The 25,288-nt window shown below is 37.9% G+C and overlaps 1 protein-coding gene across 4 annotated transcripts in view; it reads right to left on the reverse strand.

Moving 5' to 3' along the window:
- ppfia2 (PTPRF interacting protein alpha 2) overlaps positions 1 to 20,721 on the reverse strand; it is a 132,786-nt gene extending 112,065 nt beyond the window's left edge. For all 4 annotated transcript variants that reach the window (XM_087786579.1, XM_087786582.1, XM_087786580.1 and 1 more), the window contains exon 1: positions 20,468 to 20,721. In XM_087786579.1, coding sequence (XP_087642705.1) covers positions 20,468 to 20,716 — 249 coding nt within the window. In that variant the 5' untranslated portion in view covers positions 20,717 to 20,721. The remainder of the gene's footprint in view (positions 1 to 20,467) is intronic.
- Between the last annotated feature and the right edge of the window lie 4,567 nt (positions 20,722 to 25,288).

Raw genomic sequence — 25,288 nt, forward strand, 5'->3', positions numbered from 1 at the left:
TTAGCCTCCACTCTTATAATGACCTTCTCTTTTTCTAGTATGCGATATACATTTTGCACATGCAAATATTTATTATTATTATTTTTACATCATCGGTATTGTTATAATGTAAAGGAAAAAGTGAAAAAAAAAGATTTTCTTGAATATAATGTTTCCACTGATATGGTTTTGGTTGATTATTTATGTGTCATGTTGTTATCTTAGCTTTTTAACTTCCCTTTAATTTATATAAGTAAATAAATAAATAAACAACGTTTTTGTTTTTCTTGATTTGGGTCATAGCTTGTTATTTAGGGGTTGAAAGGGGAAAGAAAATCTTGAGCGCCTTCAAATGATTCATGGATCCAGATTTTTCTGAAAAATTTGCCCAAAATAGGATCCGTTTTTGAGTTATTTTGGAAACATGGCAGAAATTTAACGCTCATCAAAACATTTATGGAGTATCTTTAACATTGAGCTGATGCTTTAAAGTCGTGTTTTTGTTGTTTTTTCAAAGGTTCTGTGTTCAAATTAAAACCCTCACTCGTTGAGGGAACATGTTTTCTATCTTTGCTGATAACGAGGGTGAAACCAAGTGACTCTCCTGCTGGATTTAAAATGACTTGAGCTTGTTTCTTATCTGAGGTCAAGGAAGGACAAAAGACGCTCCACTTCAAATGTAGGTCAATCTGAAGTAAGAACATGCGAACCGACAGAAGAAAATACGCTCAAAGGATTGAGAAAAGCAGCGAGATATCGGACCGGCCGCTGGTAAACCACCGGCACTTACGAGGAAGAACAAGAAGTAGCATTTGAAGATATATTTAAAGCATTAAAAAGACAGATCTTGCTATGAATTATTCATTCATCGAGCGCCAAACTTGTGTGTTACTGTAGCCGTGGCTAAGAAGAAACAAGACTCCCACGTTAGCTTATCTCCATCTTTTCCTTCCACTTCTTTTCCTGAGGCCAAATAAAAAAAAAAACACAACTGAGTCACTGTAAAGCCCCCGAGCAAGCATGTCTGATGATTTCCAAGTAGCTGGATGTAGGTCAAGGAAGATGCACGACTTCTCCACGTAGAGATTCTCCATTAGCGGAGAAAGGTGGCGTTTATATCCATTAGTGGTGGATTAGCGGCGGCTCTGATCTCCGACACACAGGAAACAATTTGCTCGTGTTACGACCGGTTGATTTATCTTCATCTGAAGCTTCGTCTGTGTGTCGAGGGAACTGAGTGACTGGAGGAGGTGTTCCGATGTCGGAGGAAGAAAAGCGAACAAGCGTCTTGACACTTGATTCTTCACATTGTGGTCCAAAATCAACCCGTCATTTTAAGCGACAAACTTCTTGTTCTTGACCAGAACAAATGAAGCATGAATCATAAAACATGATGGGAAACATTCTGGTTTACGAATCCAGACTCCAGGGTCTCATGACTGATGAGCAACATCTCCACAGCAGACCACAGATGACTGAAGGTTCATGTTGGTCTTAAGGAGATGCAAAATGAATGAAGATTTTTATTTTTATTTACTTTTTAAATTTTATAGAGTTAAAGCAAACTTAAAGACAGAAGACATTTTTTTTGGGGGGCTTTTCGTTTAATCAGTTTTTCACATTCATCAATTTCACTTTATTGCTATCTTATCTTTTTATTATCTTAACTCCTTGTTTTATTATCCTGTTTTTCTCCTTCACCCTGATTGTATTCTAAAGTGACCTTTGTCACTTTTCTTTGTAACTTTTCTATTATTAATAATATTATTTAGTATTAAAACTATCTAACAGTATAGTTTTGATTAATTACTGAACATTTCATGCATTACTGGTGAAAAACATGTATGTGGATGTATTGAAAAATTAAATGTATGAAAAAAAAGACAGGGTTTTATTTGTGTTTAAAAATAAAGTGTGTATGGAGCCCTGAAGCGAAAATTTCAAAACATTTGAAATACCAAAAACTATTATGCATTCACTTTTGTCTGCACAACAGAAACATTGATGTGCACTCTAGAAGTTTTGGTGTGCACTCTAGAAACTTTGATGTGCACTCTAGAAGTTTTGGTGTGCACTCTAGAAACTTTGATGTGCACTCTAGAAGTTTTGGTGTGCACTCTAGAAACTCTTGTGTGCACTCTAGAAACTTTGGTGTGCACTCTAGAAACTTTGGTGTGCACTCTAGAAACTCTTGTGTGCACTCTAGAAACTTTAGTGTGCACTCTAGAAACTCTTGTGTGCACTCTAGAAACTCTTGTGTGCACTCTAGAAACTTTGGTGTGAACTCTCTAAACTCTCGTGTGCACTCTATAAACTTTGATGTGCACTCTAGAAATGTTGGTGTGAACTCTAAAAACTTTGGTGTGCACTCAATAACTTTAGTGTGCACTGTACGAAACATTGGTGTGTACTCTATAAACTTTAAATTAGACTCTAGAAACTCTCGTGTGCACTCTAGAAACTCTTGTGCGCACTCTAGAAACTTTGGTGTGCACTCTAGAAACTCTGATGTGCACTCTAGAAACTCTTGTGTGCACTCTAGAAACTTTGGTGTGCACTCTAGAAACATCGTTGTGCACTCTAGAAACTCTGATGTGCACTCTAGAGACTTTGGTGTGCACTCTAAAAACATCGTTGTGCACTCTAGAAACTTTGGTGTGCACTCTAGAAACTCTGATGTGCACTCTAGAGACTTTGGTGTGCACTCTAGAAACTTTGTTGTGCACTCTAGAAACATCGTTGTGCACTCTAGAAACTTTGGTGTGCACTCTAGAAACTCTGATGTGCACTCTAGAGACTTTGGTGTGCACTCTAGAAACTTTGGTGTGCACTCTAGAAACTCTGATGTGCACTCTAGAGACTTTGGTGTGCACTCTAGAAACATCGGTGTGCACTCCATAAACTTTAGTGTGTACTCTACAAACTTTGGTATGCATTTTAGAAACTTTGTTGTGCACTCTAGAAACATCCGTGTGCACTCTAGAAACTTTGGTGTGCACTCAATAAACTTTGTTGTGCAATCTATAAACTTTGTTGTGCACTCTAGAAACTTTGGTGTGTACTCTATAAACTTTGGTGTGCACTCTATAAACTTTGTTGTGCACTCTATAAACTTTGTTGTGCACTCTATAAACTTTGTTGTGCACTCTATAAACTTTGTTGTGCACTCTATAAACTTTGTTGTGCACTCTAGAAACTTTGGTGTGTACTCTATAAACTTTGGTGTGTACTCTATAAACTTTGGTGTGCACTCTAGAAACTTTTGTGTGATGTTATATTTATGAAATAAAACTGTTTTGTTGACAAAGAGTCATCATGTGATACAGTAAGTATATAAGTGTTTTTAAGGATGCATTTCTGATCACGTGATCACAAGAGGGAAAGCGGCTTTTGCTACGTCTGTGACCCTCGTACACTCGTACACGTACGCAATCAGACGCTGATCAATTTTGTTCAAACAACAAATAAAAATATCTTCCAGTTAAAACATGTGATTTCTGTTCTGTGTCATTAAACCCAAAATAGCATCGGAGTCTCAACTGCTGGTTAACATGTGAACAGCAGACGTGGTGCCAGTTTATCCTTCTGCTTCCTGACAATTTCGCCCCTGCTTTCACAGCTCACTGACACACCTCCCCGAACACTAATAAAACCTCTCTTCAACTCTAATTATCCCACCGCTATACTGTGAATACAACGCCTCCGCCACGCTCGCTCGCAGTGGCGTTAATCACAGAAGAAACCAAGCTTTCTGATCGACTCCGACTCTTTAAAGCTTCATTTGGACCTTTGCCCGTGTCTCCAGTAGAGAACACTTTCACACCATCTTTAGAAGAAAATAGAGCACACTTAAAACACTCATTTTAGACATGCTGGAACTGAAATAAATAAAAAAAAAGATTTTCAAACACACAAAAAGATTGTATTTCAGTAATAATAGATTTGCTGGAGAATAAGTCGTCTGCACAGCTTTCTGTTCTTGACTTTTATTATGTAACTTAAATAAAATGAATAAAACAGCTTCTGTCAATCAATAATTAGGTTTGATCAGAGCCAGAGAAATTAATACAAAATAAAAAAAATATTAAATACAGGTTCTTTAGTCTACAAAAAAATCGACTTCAAATTAAAAATTGTTCCTTAAGAACATGGTGGGCAAATGCTTTTCCACAGGGGCCACATTACATACTGTATAAGGGGTTGTCAAGCAAAGAAAAAAAAATACAAGGAAATTCATGGATACGCTTTTTTATCAATCTGATTGTTTATTATTCAATGTTGTGTTTTATTTGTATTTTATTTAAGGATTCTAAAAAAAGAAGTGCATTTAGTATATTTTAAAAGTTAACGATTAAGTATATCAAACACATAATTTATATGACATTTTATATAAATTCCATTTTTTAATTTGATAGAAAAGCTCTATATTTTCTAAAAATCCCAAAAAATTACCAATAAAGAGAAGAGAAAGAAATAAAAATCATTAAGCTCTCTAAGAAGTTACATGTCATACTGTACTAGTAATAACATTCTTAGATAGCCATCAAATTTATTTAAAAACGGTCAGTTTTATACTAATATTTTGACCTCAAGCAGGCCGCATAGATAAGTAAGTAAGTAAGTAATTTTTATTTATATAGCACTTTTCCAGACCAGGGTCACAAAGCGCTTAAACAATCAAAACAATATTCAATAAAGGATATACTTTAAAGGTCAAGATAAAACTGATAACACAACAGGAGTTCCAAAAAATCAAGGAAAAGCCTGAACAAATTAAAAAATCTTAAGATGTTTCTTGAAGGAGTCCTCATGTGGCCACTGGGCCGCACTTTGCTAAGGTCTTCTTTAGAAGATAAGATACTACTTTATTTGATTAGATTAGATTAGAATGGATAGACTTTTTTCTGGAAATTATATATATTTAACATAAACCTATTACACAATAAATAATAACATATTTGATCAGAGTTTACTGCGTGAGGAACCGTGTAATGAAGCCAGTGATTGATGAAAACCTAAAAAGCCATGATGTTTACAGACAAACAAATGTAAAAAAAAAATAATCTCCCCCATTCCAAAAAAACAAGATTTCTAACTAAAACCTAAGTAAAAAAAACTGTCTTTAAAGTGTGTGTTTTGATACCTAAACACATGTTTTCCGCCTATTTTTAACGCAACTATTGACTGACCAGATAATATATCATGTGTATACAAAACTGAAATTTTCCTCATGAAAACTTGTGTCTCCGCTGAACCGAGAAGCAGGAGTCAACATTCTGAGCTCTGTGTGCTAACAGAGACGCGGAGCTAACAGGAGGCGTGAAAGCTGATGTTCTACACAAACACAGCAGCTGTGGGTCACGTGAGTCGTGGAGCTCCGTCTGCGATCATCACTGTGAGCGACACCAGCCCAGCGAGCTAACACGCCGCGCTCATTAACAAGAGTTGTTACATCCATTTAAAACTGAAATATGTGGCGCTCACATTCTTGCGTTGAAGATGCAAAAACAAACAAACGCTTTCTAATCCTACAACTCGTTTTCCTGTTCCCGTCTGTGGCATTCGAGGGGTTTCTATCCTACATCTCTTTTACTCTGTGACTCAGCGACTCACTCTGACCTTTATGTTAACTATGGTGGACAAGATATGGATGGTTTAATTGGATTTGTGTCCTTTGTCGCTGCACAAAAAAGAGCTGAGAAAGTCAAACTATGTGTAAAGCTAAAAGGGCGCAACAGAGAGCGCAGAGCTCAGGCAAGCAGCTCATTTCCACCACGATTTGTGCAATCACACTTTTATTATTGTTATTTGTTTATTTATAAAGCATTTGGAATCCGGCTGGTAATCTGGAACTGTTCCCCAAATCTTATTTTTGTGACCCAATAATGACCGATTTCATTATATTTACTAATTTTTCCAACAGACAGTTAAACTCTAAATAAAGATATGAGCTGTCATGCATAGAACACAACGGAAAAATGAAATATTTAAGAAAAAGCTCACAATAATAATCATAAAAATAATTATAAATATTACGCGACATCATTGTAAAGATAGTCTTAAAATATGAACTAATTTTAGGGCAGAGCATTCTTAAATAAGACACAGTTTATTTGACAGAATTTTAAATAATACTATTTATTTCTGTTTATGGTACAGAAAACCATCTGCAAAAAATGTACATGTGGAGTCAAAATAACATAACAAGATAGATCTTTAAATGGGGGCTTTTAATAAAAAAATTTTTTTATTGAATTAATTCCACAAATAAACGAATAAATCATAGTAATAGTGCTGACAAATGATGATGGATGAAAGGTGATTTTTAAGAAATGAATGCTTAATTATCTGTAATGAATTGATCTAATGAATCACTTTTTTAAATCTTACATGAAAATAGCTAAGAAATAGCTATGATATGTTTTCATTGTATTTGGGAAACTTATTTAATCGTTTCTTATTCTAATTATTATTCCTCTTAACTTTATTTAATTATTTTTGAAATCACAGAATTGTATTTTTTCCAAATTTAAAAGAGGGAAGAATTTCTGTAGAATTACTGGAAATTTGTTATTTGCATTTAATTAAAAAATGTTTTTAAAGTACAGTACATTTGATGATATTAACAAGAAAATACATAATAGTGATGTAATAAAATTGAGCAAAGATTATAGATGTTATTAATAAATCAAGTATTACATTTGAAATGCAACCCTTTATTGGTGAGGGAAGATTAAAAAAAAAGACTCTAATCTGTTCAAAAACAAAACGATATATTCTGCAAGTTTATATGTTTCCCTCATGGTACAGACGACAAAACAAATAATATATGATTTAAATCTCTCACAAGCAAAAGTATTAAAGCAACAATACGTTAGAATAAACCCATCGTTTCTGGCTCCCCCAAGTGGCAATACAGTGTAACTGTCCTTTTTATCTTCCTAATGACTCCTCAATCTAAGTTACTCAAGTTATTGTATGAAACATTTCCGCTACATATCATCAGTGGCTCCTACCGTCTCACCCTGAGGTATCACTCCTGGACGTGTGATCAGGAGTGACACATCAGAGCGTGAGGTAAATGGACGACGTAGGACGGAGGTTGGATCTGCTCCAACAGGACTCCGGAGTCACATCTGTGAAGCTGATGTTGGATCTCCGCGGGGGGGCTGGGCGATGGGGGGGCGCAGAGAAGCTGCCACATCTGATGAAGCAGCAGCAGACGTGGTCGCCACGGCGACGTAGCGGAGGGTGGAGAGTTAGTCATTCTGTTTCACCTTGTGAGGGGAAGGATTGTGTCCTTGTCCGGGAGACCCCAGAAGACAATCCCGCTCCCGACAAACGACCTCCATACCCAGAAGACAAGTGAATGTAGGTCGTAACGTTAATGCTGTTCAAGTAACTTGAGAGAAGCTCACTGGACTGGATGCATATGTAGCCGAGGACCAGGCTGAGAGCGCAGGGGACATCTGTTCGCTCAGAGCTGCCCGCAGTACCGACACCTGCCACTAGACTTACTGATGCTCACGCTACTTACAAAGTCCACGCTTAGAAAATGACCATTTTGGAAATCATGACTCAAACCTTTACAAATACTGCTTTTAAAACTCTCCACCATGTCTCTTATGTTCTACTCAATTTTGCTCCATATTTATTTATATAACATATTTTTCAGAGTAAAGTGCATGAAAGGGTCATTTTTTTCTTAGATGGTATTTGTTCTACTTTTTTTCTTTTAGTTTGAAATCTTCTTTCTAAACAAGTCTCTTAACAGGATCACTTTAGGATCCTTATTCGTAATATTATGTAGAAACACAGTACCTATAACATATTACTGCGTTAATGACTACAGAGAAACATGGAGCACTAATGTGAAGACTTGCAGTGCAACAGAGCCTCGTAAAGTAATATTATGGAGCCTGGCAAAGTAATATTATGAAGCCTCTCAAAGTGATATTATGGAGCCCCGCGGAGTATTATAAGGAGCCTTGCGTAATACTCCGGAGCATATCAGAGAAATTCTATGAAGACTTGCGGAGAATTACTTAGTAGCCTCGCGAAGTGATACTACAGAGACTTCTGGAGTAATACTAGGCAGCCTCTCTGGGAAATACTATGGAGCCTAGTGGAGTAATACTGTAAAGGCTTGCAGAGTAATACTACAGAGCCTCTCTGAGAGATACTATGGAGCCTTGTGGAGTAATACTATGGAGCATTGCAAAGTAATGCTAAAGAGCCTAATGGAGGAATAGATCAGAGTATTTTTGAGAAATTCTAAGGGGCCTTGCGGAGTAATAATATGGAACTTGGTGGTGCAGCGTAAAATCATAGAGTAATACTACGGAAGGAGCCTAACGGAATAATAGTACGGAGCCTGTCTGAGAAATAACATGGACCCTTGCGGGGTAATACTACAGACCCTCACAGATAAATACTTCAGAGCCTCACTAAGTTATACTACAGAGCCTCGGGGTGTGGCGTAGCCTAGCAGAGTAATCCTCGGAGCCCCATGGAATGATACTACAAAGACCTGAAGGAGTAATACTATGGAGCCTCACAAAGTAATACTACTGAGCCTTGGTTTAAAAACTACAAAGCTGGGGCGATAGGGCTTTGAAGCTTACCAAGTTTGTACACTATAACATATTTTTGAGCGCTGTGTTCTGCAGAATATCGTTTCGACATCAGTTCATATAACCAGAATGAATACACAAGGTACAATGGACTATATAGTGTTTTTGGACAAATTTGAGAAAACTTAAGGACTTTAAGTGAGCCTTATATTTAGAAAAATATGGTATTTTATTTAATACTTTTCAAGATTTTAACTTTTTTTTTTGACAGCACTGAGCTAATTGGAACATCTGGTGATTAAGGCAGATATGATGACCCTGACAAATTTTGTTGTTGAACCAGACCGCAATTTGAATAAACATTGTATAATATTGCTTCTTGTCAAGTTACCAACATTTCTATAAAGAAAATTACAAAAATCAATTGTACATTTTTTGGAAAAACTGGCAAAAATTGGTTAAGAACCTGACGATGCAAAGAGACTCATGGATTCCTGTTCCTGTCAGTCCTCCCTTGAACCCTCCAAGAGAATACATCTAATGAGCATAAGAACCAGAGTTTCTTAATGTGAACAGTTGGCGAGAATTAAAATCCTCCTCGAGGCCTAAACAGGGAAGACGTGAAAACCGGTGCTCGACCGGATCACATAAGGCACTGAGCAACAGTGTTGATAATAGTATAAAAGCTGTTTGGACAAACAAGTGAAAGGGATATGAAAGAGTTCAGTTCAAGAGAGAGGGGGAGAGAGAGGGAAGAGAAGCAGCAGGGCATCATGGGACCGGCTCTCTTAAGAGTCCTTGAATAAGACGCTCAGCTGGCAGCAAGAACCTGTGACATCATGGTCTATTTCTGTCCTTCAAGTGGAGCATTCAGAAGCTAAAAGGTATCCATTAAGGGGCACCAGCTGTACCGAGCACCAGAACCAGATACCATTAGCTGCCAAACATCTCCCTCGCTTTATCTCTCCGTCTCCTGAATGAAAAAAAAAAAATCACCAGATTATCTCCTGCTCGTCTCAGACAAACATGACTTTTGGACAGTGATCCGCCTCTAGTCCTACACCGTTTGAAACATACATGTTTGGTTTCGTATGAATGAAAAGCTTTGTGTTCAATTTACGAGATTAGAAAAACTGCTGACTGAAGTATTTCCTGAAGCCAAATCAGGCGGTTTTGGAGGTAAAAACTTCTAAAAGACGCGGCACTGAGGGGAACTAGACCTCATCGTATTCTACTCTCTTCATCAGCCCATATCATTTATTGGGTCGTTTCGAGTATGTTTTTAGGTTGGTGACGTGCCATATGCATTGAGAGTATCAGATAAAAGGATCTTGCCTTGAGAAAACACTTCTATAGGTATGAAGATACGGTCTTCGTTAATATAAAAAAAATATTAGCTTCTGCAATTTGTGCAACAATATGTTTGTTTCAAATGATAGTTTTTCTGCCTCCTCCTGTGTCAGAAAGCTGTTACTACAATCTTGGTTATGGTATTGGCAGATTTAGCATTTCTTTTACAAAAAAAGGCCCTTTTAGTATCAGTTTTTTTTTTGTTTTTATCTTCCTGGCAACTTCAAAAAGTGTTGTTACTTTATATAAAAATCACTTTCTTTGTTGGTTACATGACATGAGACTCTCTGGGCGGGTCGTCCAGACAAAGTTATGAAGCAAAGAACGTTATTTAATTAAACAATCATCTTCAGTGTCTACTACATGATTCATGATTTGAAAAGATTAAACCAATCATGTCAAAATGTTACTTCTTGTTGCTTTTAGTGTGGTTTAGAGGTAAAGTAATTATACATTTCCAGCAACAACTTTTAATAATGTAAGGTATAGAAAAGCTTTAAGATTACTCCGGAAAGTATTGAATTTGATGTGGAAATATATGAAAAAACAGTATAAATCAAATGTATAAAGAACTTATTGATGACCTGAGGATTGTGTTCTCCATCCATTTATCTCTTAACCCATCTGTACATATATCTATCCTCCCATCCATCCATCCATTCTCCCATCCATCCATCCATCCATCCATCCATCTATCATCCATCCATCCATTCTCCTATTCATCCATCCATCCATCTATCAATCCATCCATCTATCCTCCTATCCATCCATCTATCCTCCCATCCATTCTCCTATAGATCCATCCATTAATTATCCCATCCATCCATCCATCCATCAATCCATCCATCTATGATGAACATAAAAACCTGATGTCAATTAAGAAAATCTTCAAGTTTCCAGGATCCACAGGATTCTGGATTAAATCGATTCATCTCTGCAACAAACAGTAGTGAAGCCTTGAATGAGATCTGAAATGAACACACACTTCCATCTCCTAGTATCACTATAGGCTGTAAATGCGAGTAATCCTAAAAATACTTCCTTCCACGAGCAGCATCTGTCTCTTTCTCCTCGTGACGATGTCTCCTCGCAGTTACTTCCCGACTTTCGGAGCAACTCCAACGCCCCCGCTGAGCGGCTCAATAGTGAAATAATTACATCTGCAGGAGATCCCGCTGCACCTCCGAGTCACCTCCGAGTCTGCTCAGACTTCCATCCTCCTCTTCTTTACCAACCAGACGGAGACAACAGCGGCGGCGCTGACGATCCATCCAGAGGAGAAACAGATCCGTCTGCTTAATAAGGACGTAACCTTTGGGTGTTATTGATCAACCTTCTCCTTCCAAAGACTTTACAAATGCCCGACAGCAACCAGCAGGAAATAAAGAGACAATACAGACACTTTTTCAATGCTTGTTAGTGACTTATTATTCATTTGTATGTACAGTATTATTCTTTGTAAAAATGATGTTAGCTCTTTTTATTATTAAACGATTTGCAGTGGTCCCTCATTTATTGCAGGGTTTGCAATCATTTGAAAGATGTCAGTCATCTTCAGTCCGGGGGTCTTAAAGTTCCGCCTTTCACTTGTCAGTATGGAAACAAGTATTGGTTTGATTTTAAGTCAAATATTATCTTATGTCTGGTGAAATATGTATAAAAACAACCGAATTGGAATTGTGATTTTGGAAAGGGAGCTATATAATATTGCAATATATTGGGATATATTGCAATACTGTAGGCACAAGGAAACATTTGTAGTATTGTCGAGTACTTGACTCTGGTGTTGCAGTATTTACAGACCACATGACTTGTGACGAAGGCGTAAGTGATTTAATTTGTTTTGAAACTAAAATATGTCCAAACATCAGCTTTAAAAGCTGCTAGAGTCGACTGTATCCTCTCGTCCTCAGTCTGCTGCAGTCACGTGGGATTTCATCCTTCCCTTAGCTAAAAAATGCATTATTACATAAAGAGAAAATAAGAATACAGTGCTTTTAAATATGAATACAGGATTGTGAAGAAAAAAAATTGGTGTACTGATATTGGCAATGGGGTTAAAAAATCGTAAAGACTTAATACACTCTCGAAACGACCCATATCCTTTTAACAACATTACATTTTTAATGATTACGCACCCCGTAAAATATGTTACAGCTCCTCTAATCACGCTGCCTCCCCACTTTTCTTCTTCGTAACATCATTTCCCCTCCTTTTATATGACGCACAAAAAATAATTAATTCAATAGTGGTTGAGTGTACGGTTTTAAGTAGCTTGCTAAAGTTAATTAGATGAGTAAAGCTGAAAAGCCAACGCGTTCTCTGTGCGCCGGATTACCCAGACTTCTAGTTACAAGCCTATAACAAAGCCGAGCTAGGTGCAACGTCTCTTAGCTACAGGAAACCACTGAGTTACTGCAGATAGAAACGTGAAAGCTGGAGGAAGGAACATCAGTAAATTAACCTTGAAATGAAGGATTTAAGGTCACTCTCTATGACACGTGAAAACCAAAAAAAGAAAAATATGTTGTTTTTTTATATGTTAAATCACATTTTCTTTATTAATAAAGATTTTTATGTTCCTCAAATAATTAGAAAGAGTTATTGTTTAAACATACATACATAAACATATGTGGACGTTTTTCAAGGAGTTCGTATATAATTCATTCAGATCAATAATTTATTCCCAAGCAAATATTAATAAAATACTAAATAAATTGAAAAGCAAAGCAAAGGGACACACATCCATTTAATCCCTCCACTCTAAGGAACAGATTGCTGCATTTCTACAGTTTTCAGGCAATACAATAAATAAAACATCAAGTTCTCCCCTGAGAATCACGTCACAGGATGGTATTTGATGACTATCGTTCAGGAATCTCAGAACCAATATAGGTTGGAATCAGTAATGACAATTAAGTAAGTAAGTAATGGTTTATTTGTAAAGCGCCTTTCTAGACCAGGGTCACAAAGCGCTTGAACAATCAAAAGCAATAAACAGTTAAAAATACCTACAAATTAAAAAACTCTAAAAGGACAACAAATAAGACAAACACAGGAGTCACAGAAAATCTGGAAAAGCACAAATAATAAAGTCTTAAGATGTTTCTTGAAGGAGTCAGTAGATCATCAAACACAGAGGGAGAGGAAGATCGTTTCAAAGCTTAGGAGCAACAGCCTGGAAGGATTTCTCTCCTCTGGTCCTGAACCGTGTTCAGGAACCATCAGTAGATTCTGATCCACAGACCTCAGAGCCCGAGCTGGGGTCTAGGACTGGATCAGATCAGTGATGTAAGGAGGAGTCTGACCATGAATAGATCTGAAAGTAAGAACCAGAATTTTAAAGTTGATCCTGAAAGAAACTGGCAGCCAGAGAAGAGTTTTAAGGATCAGGGAAATGTGAGTTCTTCTACTAGAGCAAATCAGAATTCTCGCTGCATAGTTTTGTATTACCTGCAGGCGAGACAATCTTTCTTGTTTAGACGTGAAAATAAACTGTTACAATAATCTAAACGAGAAAACAAAAACGTGGAGATTATAAACTCTAAATCGTGTTGCGACACCGTTTTCCTAAGTTTAGAGATTTTTCTCAGTTGAAAGAAACAGTATTTTTTGCAGTTTTGTACTAGAGACATGTCTTTGTCAAATACAACACCCAGGTTTCTCAGGCTCAGTTGGACAGACTGGCCCAAATCACCAAGCAGATTATAATCTTTTTAAAATGAAGAAGCCTCTTCAGCTGTTTCATGAAGCCTCATCTACACATCACTAGTAATAAGAGTCTACATTTGACTTTGTCATCTGATGTGAGTCGGCCTAGAGGAAGTTGAGAGCAACTACATCAAGAACTGTCCAACCATCCTCAGATTCCTTCTCCGAACCAACACATCCAGCCTGCAGTGAACTGGGGCACGAACAATGACGCTAATCATGCTAAATCATGTGCTGCCGCGGCGGATACACGACCAGCTGACCGGCTGACTGCCAGGAGCCTGCGGGGACATTTGAACAAGGATCACATAAGAGAAGGATTGGCCCTCTGAGCAGCTGTCTTCTATATGTCATGCTACATGCGAGTCATGGAAGTCCCCCCCCCAACCCCCTACCGATCCACGCGGTGGTACATTCCGTGACGACTGAAGCAGTTCGGGGAAGGTGGGAGACGTGCAGGAGGTCTTGTGCTAATGCTGGCTTTCATCACGCTAATCTTCTGCTGCACGTCTCGAAGCCACAACGGTCGTGGCTCCGCACGTGAAACCTCAGATCAATCTCGGAGCTTTCATTACAACATCTGTGTGAGACTGATCGATGGTTCCCGAGGTCTCATCACTCTCATGAATCCGGAGACTCGTGTCCTCCGTTCCCGACCTGTCCTTAAAGAGGAGCAAACACTGTATTTATGAATGGAGGCTGCTCGGCGAGCGTGGACGCTCCTGAGGGAAATCATGACGTGATTATACGAGTGTGTAACGTCTCTCACGGCAGCCATTACAATGTCAGACCGACCGCAACGCTACATCAAAATTAACAAGACGGATAAAGACTGTTGAGGGAGAGCTGGAGTCTTGGATTATGATATTTAAATGATATACTCTATATATTTCTGTTTCTCAAGCCTTTTTTAGATTTTCTATGAAAAGGTTCCCTTTAACAATTTATGTTTTTAGTTCACTGGACCAATTACCATCTGGATCCACAAAATCTTTGAAGGAGTCGTCGTTCTCTGTTCTCGTTCAATAGAGGTTGTTTTAGGGTTGCTAATAAAGATTGGTAAATACTTATCAATTCTGTATCTCATTGGGGACGATCAAGAATTGGCTTTAAGTTTTGGTGATAATATACTGTGAGAATTTTTTATGTGTTGATGAGGCTTCATGAAACAGTTGATGATGTAACACGATACAGTGTCTTCATTTTGAAAAGCCACTAGATGTCACTCTCTGCTTTATAATCTTCGATTCTGATCTACTAATTCTATTCACTAATGAATCCTGTAAACATTTTCAAACTAAGAGAGCCATCTTGTAGCCTTTAAAAATGAAGACACTGTATCATGATACATCATCAACTGTTTCATGAAGCTTCATCAACAGATCAATGTTGACAAACACATGAGAAATGTGATTGAGAACTGAGAAAAATGAGAACTGCAATCTTTGGCCTTAAATATATTTTGTTGCTTATTTATTTACTTGTTTGAAAAAGCGCTTTACAAATAACCTTTACTTACTTACTTATTTTGTTATTAGCCAACCAGCAAAAACAGAGTGATAAAAAAGTTTAGTTTCGATATTCTGAGCTACATCTACAACCCGATGAGCGAGTTTCTGTTTTAGCTCATTAACCCAGATTATGTAAAATATAGGAAATTTATTTTACACTTTAGATTTTGTGATTTATAAGAAAAAGGTAACAGGAATAATTTATAATGTAGCTCTAAAGTCAAAAAATCTATATATTGATTATGATAGTTAATTCAGTGGTATAGAATATAATAAAGTAGAACATCACATGTCACCGCATTTTATTTTGTATTAAATTGTGTTTTTCAAATGATGATTCATGTTGGTGGATACATTTTTATTAATACAATATTAATGTAAAAAAAACGGACCTACATGACTTGATTTGGCACATAGGCCATGAGTTTGATCTTATCTAAACATGCCTAAAACAACAACAAACCTAAATATATTAAGCATATGACATTAAAGAACTACATTAAGTCCCAGATATAGATCAGTCTGTTAAAATCTCATCTGATCAAACTATTCTCAAAAAATGGGTGTCATCGAGATGATCAATCACAACAGTGACTCAGAACTGTTGTGTAATGGATCAGCTTTTGCTGATACTACAGAGCCTCTTTTTTTTTCTTTTTAGACCAACAGAAAATATATATTACTTACTTATTTACTTACATGTTACAGAGGACTTATAGAATAAACAGTAAGCAACACATTCTCCAACTACAGCCTGTTTTATCACCGAAACTGAAGGGTTTTAGTCGCTTGAACAAAAACAACATCACATGAGGAAGATGCGGCTGAATGTTTTTGAAAGGGTTTTTTCATGTTTTGAAAACAGGGCTTCTAGTGATTTTCTCTACTGTTAGGCTTCAAATACTACAAGTGATCTTATTTCTTGCAATCGTTAGATCTACAAGTTTTTTTTTTCTTTCAGAAAATACCAGATTAACACAAACATGCAAGGGAAAGAACATTTATTTACTTCATTCAATATCATCAAGTCAGATAACATTTATCTTTGGTTAACGTTCATATCTTCTGCTGAAATCATGTAAAAAAAAAAACGTGTCCCATTTTAAAGTACAATTTTCTTACTGTGGACTATAGAAAAGGGTACAAAACTTCAACAAACCAAAACTCCTCCTCAAACACCATTAGCCTATGGTTGGGGCTCCCCTTTACAAAACACAGCAAATGCATATTATGAAAACAATACATTAACTTTTAACGTGTATTTTATTACTTCACTTTAAAATATCTATTATTTGTTAAGCATTTCTGGCAATTGTGGCTTTTTTCAAAAAAAATATACAACACTTTCCGATATCTCAATTAAACTGGATTAAACATGTTAGAATGTGTTTCTTTGTATCAAGTTAGTAATCTTGATTTACAATTGAATGAAATCAGATCGGCTTTAAAGTCACACGTTTTACTTGTATACAAGTAAAGAAAGAAGAACAAAGAGTTTACATGTCGGCCGGAATTCTAACTGAAGCACAGAGCTGTTCGCCGTTATATCTTTTTTGCAATTTCAAATCACTAATTATTATACGCCAAGGTTTTCCACCAAACATAAATTTGTTATTGTCCTCAAGGTCAAGGGTGGTAACTACTTCAGAGACCAGTTCCTGGCAGGAGGACATCTCGAATCCTCATAAATACCAGCAGTATTATATGTAGTTAATTATATTTGATTAAAAAAAACTTTGGCACAGGACTTTCTCAGCACTTTATACATTTTTCCTTAAAGGGAACCTAATGTGAAAACCCAACTCTCCTGACTTATTCACATGTTTTAAAGGTTGAAGTCTCGCCAAACGAGATTACGGTTTAAATTATACATTCTGACGTCACTCTGGTGCAGGTGTCCTCCCCTAGAAGCCCTAAATCAGTTAAGAACCTACATGTTAATCGTGAAACAAAATAAATATTTTCGTAAACATGGTGAGAGTTACTTTTGCCTTTAGGTGTTTTTGTAATGTGTACATTAAGCAGCAAACCTTATTTTTATTATTCGTTTATAATGTACAAAACGGGAGTTTCAGGAGTGAGTTTGAAATTTACGTGAGTCCTTGAATGCAACTCGTGTTTTTGTGACCAATCAGAGCAGAGTGGGCGTGGTTGCTTGGACGAGAATTGTGCTGTGTCTCAAATTGCATACTTCTCTTAGTATACTAGGAGTTAGTATGCATCAGGATAGTGTACATACTAACTAGTACGCAAATTCTCGACAGATAGTATGTCTCAAAACAAACACTGCTGCTACACACTAACAGGAAATGACTCGACAGATTCTTCTTCTACTTCTATTTAACGATGGTTTTAACCAGCTGTAGGAACACTAGCGACACCTTCTGGCAGCACGTTTTGCAAGTTTGGAAAAAGAAATAAAGAAAAAATATGAGAATCGAAATATTCCCGAGATATTTACGCCGGTATCAGGAGCGAAGACGAGTTTATCCTCCTACTGCTGCTGGAAATACACCTGTACGTACATGAATATATATTCATATATATATGACGTAACTTCCGTTTAAAACGTCATTAATGCCGTTTAGGGTAGATAGTTTCCATCGATCCATACTCAGTTTTGTGAGCGTTTTAGTACGCCAACTTAGTGTGCATGGCGCACTAAATTTCGCATACTAAGAATTGAGACGCACTTACGCACTAACTTTGAGTACGCAACTATGCGATTTAAAACACAGGTCTCAGACGAAACAGCGCATTTTAAGTGGGCGGAGCTTAAGCGTATTTTCTAATGTAAATATCTTTATTAAAATGAGAGTTTTGTGCAAAAAGAAACATACTGAAGAGTATAATACAGGCTCTTGAACAAACTAAGAGACACTTAAATCAACACATAAGTTTCCCTTTAAAACATCATTTAAAAAACGCTGATCTGTTCGTACTAGTTCTTCAGCCAAGACACACTACCGTCATATAAACCTCCTCCTAATGCGACGTTTTAGATCGGGTTGAAACGTGTGCACGGACATAAAAAAGCGAGGGCGAGTCGAGGTGAACCCGGGACAGGCTCATTGGGGATGGCTGGGAGCAGCGCACGTCACTCAGCGCCGCACCGAGTGTCACAACGAGTGTCAAAGCCGTGACCTGTGATGGAGGGAGCGGGGGAGGAAGGGAGGCTGGAAATCAAGGATGAAGCGGCAAGAAGTTGACAGAAAAAGGCAGCGACAGCAGAATCACAGAGATGGTGGCGAGAGCGAGAGACGGAGGGAAGAAGAAAAAAAAAAAAAGTTTATGGTGGGGCCAGAGTCTAATCCTGCCAGCGCTTCTGGCGTCAGGAGCAGAGGAGGGATATCAGCGCAGACACATTCGCAGCCAGACTATCTCCTAAACGAGGCCACTTCTGCGAGAGGGAGAAAAAAAGAAAAAAGAGGCTCGACTGCTTTCTTTTCTCGACCACCACCTCCTCTGCAATCGCGCAGACCTGGAAGCCATCTACTGGCCTCCTTACCAATCCCAGCGCGGGATTAGCTCAGCATTGTTCGGCGAGTGCTGCGTCTTTTCAGAGGAGACGGAATTACATCACGGTGGATCCGTAGTGTTTTTTTTCTATGATGACAATAAACACACGCAAGAAAGAGACACCGTGGAATACCGTGGATGTTTTGGTCTTGTTTTAAATAAGCCACAGTCACGCAAGATAATCATGACAACGGGGTATGAAGCTAAAAGGACCAGAGTTGATATGAAGTATAAGGTTAGAGTAATTCGTACCATCAACAGTTTAGGTCTCTTTGAGAGAAACTTTTTCAACTGCTGACTTCAGACCAGCCTGTTTGGACAGATTTCACAGAATGAAGGGAAAAAGTCTACGTAGAGTACGATGGACTGATCGTCCAACAGGATTCTAACCAAACCACTGATCAAAAGAAAGATCCCTCGTGGATTTTATGGATTTCTTTTGCCATTCACTCAATCCATCCATCCATTAATTTATCAATTAATTAATCCGTCCATCCTTCCATTCAGCCATCCATACACCCATTTAGGTCTCTATCCATCACCCCATCTGTTTATCTCTCTATTCATCCTCCCATTTATCTTTCTAGCCATCCATTAATCCATCCATCAGATCATCTTATCATCCATTCATCCATACAACCATCCATGCGTCTCTCTATCCATCCACCCTTCTATTCATCCATCATTTTACCTCCCTATCCACCCATTCATCCATTTACCTCCTTATCCATCCACTTATATCGCTACCTATCGCTATCAATCTTTTTCTTTTTTTCCCTATCCATCCATCCATCCATCCACCTTTTTTTCCCTATCCATCCATCCATCCATCCATTTATCCATCCATCCATCCATCCATCCATCCATCCATCTATTTATCCATCCATCCATCCATCCATCCATCCACCCAGCTATTTATTCATCCACCCATCTATTTATCCATCTATTTATCCATCCATCCATCCATCCATCCATCCATCCATCCATCCATCCATCCATCCATCCATCCATCCATCCACCCACCCATCCATCCATCCATCCATCCATCCATCAGTCCATCCATCCAACCATCCAACCATCCATCCATCCATCCATCCATCCATCCATCCATCCATCCATCCATCCATCCATCCCTCCACTATCCCATCCAATCATTTTCTACAGTCTTCTTGTACGACACCTAAATAAGTAAAGAGTGCAGACAACAACATTTTAAAAATGGAGAGAATAGAATTCATTTTTAAAGGTTATAAATTTGTAGCAATAACAACTGTTCTATAGATACCAGTGAGTGACTAACTGACATGAAACAGTGGAAAACACACAACAGTCGACGAGAGATCATAGTGAACGCATGACAAAACAGACTAAATACTTGTTATTTAAATACACAGAGTAGTTTTATTTTTAGTACTCAACACGACCTCCCGATTCTTATGTAACACCATGAATGAGTTGATCGTCACGATTTTCTGTCGGAGCTACTAAACTCCACCTGAGCAACATCTCCAGCTCCAGTCAATTTACCATCACAACCAATATATCACCAGAGCTCCGGCGGAGCCCGGGCTGATAACAGAAATGTGATTTCACAGTCCTGCCAGCTTCCAACAGGAGCTCAGAAGATCCAAAAATGTTTACAGAAAAGGAGATTTAATGCTCTATTTCCGATTCAAAAACTGCCTCCGTGACTCTGACGCGTTTTTGGCTTTGAAATTTATGAGCAACATATTTCTGTGCCGCTTATAAAAAATATTCTGCCATCAGGAATATTTAAAGGAAATGATCTTTTTTTTTTTTTAGACGAGTTCCTCGCCGACTCACCTGTGGCAGGGCGGAGGTCAGCTGCCTCTGCAGCGAGTCCCGGTCGTACATGACGTCCTGCAGGTGCTGCTGGGACATCCCCAGGCTCTCCTGGGTCTCCCTCAGCGTGTCCAGCAGCCGGTCCCTCTCGTCCAGCATGTTGACCATCAGCTGCTCGAAGTGAGAGTCCGGGTCAGAGTTGCTGCTCTGAGAACCGCGCTGACTCAGCGCCGTGTCCTCGCTGATGGTGGGCATCACCTCGCACATCATCTTGACACTGGGGGGGGGAGAAAAAAAACAACAACTTTATTTAAAAAAAAAAACATGACATTGACTCATCTCAAGATGAAAGGAGCGGTTTCTAAAACCTGGACTCGACAGTCGTGTCGATTCATGGTTTACACAAATGCGTGTCGTTTTGTCGGCGTAAACAACATGTGGGCTCATTGTGAGACTCCAGTCACTCGCACGGCCGAGCGTTTTGTGACGACGAGGCCTCCCACAGTTCGAGCTCGGCTTCAGTGACTCAGAGCTGCGGAGACGTCTTCGGGAAAAAAAGAAAAAAAGAAAAAAAAAAAAAAGCTCTGCCCTACATTTCACGCTCGTCGTGCTTAATGGGCCGGCCCAGATCCAGTTGCATAATACAGCGAATCTATGCCATAGTGGGAAAGATGGAGCCACATTCGCCCCCCCCCCCACCCCCAGAGGGTCTCCGGATGACCTCAGGAGTCCTTCTTACCAGCGCGATGGTGGGTTACAGCAGGGATTGCATCATGAAAACAAAGAATTATGAACGGAGCAAAATAAAAGTTTGTAATACATTTTACAAATTAGATAATGGTGTCGTGAAGGCAGCGGTCCAACCACAGAAGCCCAGACTTCCCTCCTCCCAAAAACCTTTTGGGGAATGCTATGATTTTCATTGGACCCAAAAGATCACCCCTGGGCCACACGCGACCCCCCTGTATTTACTGTATTTGGCCCTCATGTCAAAGATCATATAGTAACAAAAACATAATTATATTTTATTAATTTTGTCTTTTGCACTCTGCCATTTTCTATTGCCCCTCAAAAAAGATTTAAGTCATAAAAAATATATAAAGTTTTGATCTTTTTTCTAAATTAAAGGTTATATAAAAGACAATTGAGTAATAATTGTAGCAAATTTAGATTGATCTTGATTCTATACCTTTCACCACTTAATTTTTTCTTGATGGCCCCTCACAACAGCCACTGTATAACCCAATGGACCCTGAGGGAATTGAATTGGCAACCACTGCCCAGGACCCATCATTTCTTGTCTTAAATATACCAGGAAAACTTGAAATACCAAGGGCCGGACAATTCAATAGTCTGATGGGCCACTTTTTTTTTTTACCTGGATACTCCTGAGGGACCGTCAAGCCAAGGAAAAAATGAATTTAAATAATAAGATGACAAAGAAATAGAGGCTCAATATCATGGGAATACAAATACATATTATAAAATAATAAGCTCAAGTTGTGATTCAGTTGTTTATTATTTAATTTAAATACATTTGAGTAAAATTTAAATTTTCAATTCAATTTTGGCTCCTTTTCAGAATCATAAATACGTTAATAAAATGCATTTTTAGTTGAAGCTACTCATTCCCGTCGTTAAAAGACAGTGGGTAAAGTAAAAGTATCAAATGTCTAGGTTAAAATATACACAAATAGTATTATATAATACAATAATATTAATATATGAAATGTATAGTATTTACGTTACATTTAAAAATGTTTTAATACAAACATTAAAATTAATATTTTGATAAAAATAAACATTTTATAAAATACACACAAACGTAAGACAAGAAAATAAAGTTCAGTTCAACTTGTAATTTATAATAACTTGTCTTTACAAAGGTGAATAAAGTCAAGGGGCCCCACATTGCACAGGTTTCCCTTGTCACTTGTGTGGTTCTCTACTCCGAGGGTCTCCTGGATGACTTCTTACCATGTCTTAAGAAAAAGAGTCGGGACCATGATTAGACAATTGCATTGATCAGGGGCCACATTATATTCTTGACTCTTGCAAGGGGCCGTCAAAAAAAACAAAAACAAAAAACAGCTCAATAATGAGGAAAAAGTGGAATAAAATATCAAATGTTGTCAGTAAGGCTAAAATAATTGCATTATAAATATAAATAAAACAATTGCAATCTGCAATAAATGCACTTTATTTCAATAAAACTAGAGCCAACTAGTAATAAAAAAAATGAAATGGATAGTTAATTATATATTATTAATATAGATAATTGTCCTTTGAATATGGTCAGCTTTATGGTTCAACTTTGACCTCACCAGGGCCACTATAATATAATCAAGGAGTTGCAATGTTGTTAACAAGACTCAAAGATGGACGTTCACTCAAGGAAAGAACTCGACTCACGACCTGGATATTCCAGGCCAACACTACCGGACGTTTTCTGACCCACTTTGGCCTTTTCACCTGGCCGTGACCCAGTCTCGGGCCAGACCACTTCAATATCCAAATGCACTCCTGACACACTCAAATGTTTGCAGCATCACATGAGTTTGTACATTGCTCAGGTGTGAAGGTTGGAAAAGAATGAAAAGAGGAAAAAAAAAAAAGAGAAGCTTCATTTAGCTCAGACGGACTTTGTCACCCTTCAAACATCAGGAAGAGAATTCTTCTGACAGAATGCCTTCAGGGAAAGTGTTGCTATGTAACCCGGAGGGCAGAAGCCTGACTGTCCCAGAGCGACGTCGGAGGAGAGGTGGACGAGACGGAAGACATGTCTCGTTAACAATTCAGAAGGTCGATTTCTTTTCTTTCATGAATGAAATATCCAGACTGATAATCTCTGTGCGACCGTGAATGATATTGTCAAGTCGCTCGAAAACCATTCTGTTGTATAAAAACTCTGCCAAGGAGGATGTTTTTGGAATGTGGATCAAATGACTTGGTGGGTTTTTTGTTCCATCTGGATCCTTTAGTGGCCTACACGCGCAAAATAAATAAAACAAATTCTAAAACTTCCTAAATTCTCAATTTATTTTAAGAGCTTTCTTTTCATGAAATGTTAATTTTGTTTTGTTTGAGTTTGAATTTGTGGAGGTCGTTCACCTTGACCCAGAGACAACACAAGGGATGCCACAAACACATTTGTCTTACGGCCTCTGGGTCACTTTGACCCTGAGTTAACACAAGGGATAAATACTTCATTCATTTTTACTAGATTAGATTAGATAAAATAAGATTAAATACTTGATTAATCCCTCTGAAGATCCCCTTCAGGAATTTGGGTTTCCAGTTGACAGCGGACAATAGTTTCATAAAAATTAGAAATTTCAACGAAATTTCATTGCCAGTTTCACTGCTGTGTTTTCTGTGCAATGACAATAAAAGAAAGTCTAAAGTCTAAAAACAAGAACAGAGTGCAAATAAAAGAACAAATTGCAAGGGAAGACAAATAGAAAATGTAAAGAACATACAGTAGATCAAAGGGAATTACACAAAGAAAATTATACTATGTCGCTTGTTCCCTTATAGAGGTTGTGGGGGGGCTGGGACAAGAGGCGGTGGACACCCTGGACAGGACGCCAGTCTGTACAATCATTCACACACACACACACACACTCATACCAATGGACAATTTCCCCAAGTTCTCAATCAACCTCTGTATGTTTTTGGACTGTGGGAGGAAACCAGAGTGCCCGGAGTAAACCAATGCAACACGGGGAGAACATACAACTACACACAGAAAAGGTCACAAGTTGACTCCCTCCTGACCTGGAAGACGAAGCCCGGGTTAATTAATACATTGATTAAATCAACAATATATAGATAAAATGTTATTATATTAAATTTAATGAAAGAAATTAAATAATGTTCATGATCCGGGGACCAGACGGGTAGAGTAAGTTCTTGAAAGGTGATGTTCTCGTCCAGGATTTAGTGTATCTTTCTATATAAGAAAAAACTAAAGTTTTAAATGAAATCAAGAGGACAGTAGTTCTACTGATCTCTTATAAAGCAGAGTCAGAGTCACGGCACTGACTCTGGCAAATCTCTCGGGATCTCCCGCATCCACTCCAGGCAACCAGCCAGACTGACGACAGTAAACTCTCCGTCCAACTGTCTAGACGTCACGTCGAGAGCCACTCTAAACACAGGTGTCTGAATACAATGATACTTTATGTGAATTAAAAAATGGTTTACCCCGTAATTCAGGCATTTCTGACATCAGATGAGCTTATACTTGTTGAATCCTGCCTTATTAGCTCAAACTCAAGTCAAACGCAGAATTTACATCCGGATTATACAGAGTTAAGCTCATGTTACGGATGATTTCATGTCAAACTACAAGAGTTTATGTTGTTGAGCTGCAGGAGTTGGTGTTTGATCAGATCTGTAATAGGAATCATTCTTAACTGTTTCTGCAGTCATTCATCTTCTGCCTTTAGTTTACACTTTAGCTGGTTCCAGAGCAGATGAAAGCGTTATTCGGAGAAAAACGTAGAATCATTTTCTCATTTCGACTTCAATTGTCTTGATATTGTTCTTTTTTTTATTCTTATTCTTATTTATCTTATAATTAGCTTTTTTGAGCTGTTGCGAGAACTGACAATTTATTTTATTTTCATTTTTTAACATTTTTTTGCACTGCATTAGTTTTAAGCATTTTTTTTTATTTTCAACCCATTTGAAAAAGTGCAACAGAATTTTTTTCTCTAATAATATAATAATAATTGAAATATTTAAACTTTATCAACAAAAAAATATATATTTTTTTATTTCTATTACATGTTTTTTTCCAGTTTCAAGTCAAACAATTGGCTCAGCTGGTCAGGAAAT

Source organism: Callionymus lyra, chromosome 3 (genome assembly GCF_982586985.1).
Source record: "Callionymus lyra chromosome 3, fCalLyr1.hap1.1, whole genome shotgun sequence".
Classification (NCBI taxonomy): Eukaryota; Metazoa; Chordata; class Actinopteri; order Syngnathiformes; family Callionymidae; genus Callionymus; species Callionymus lyra.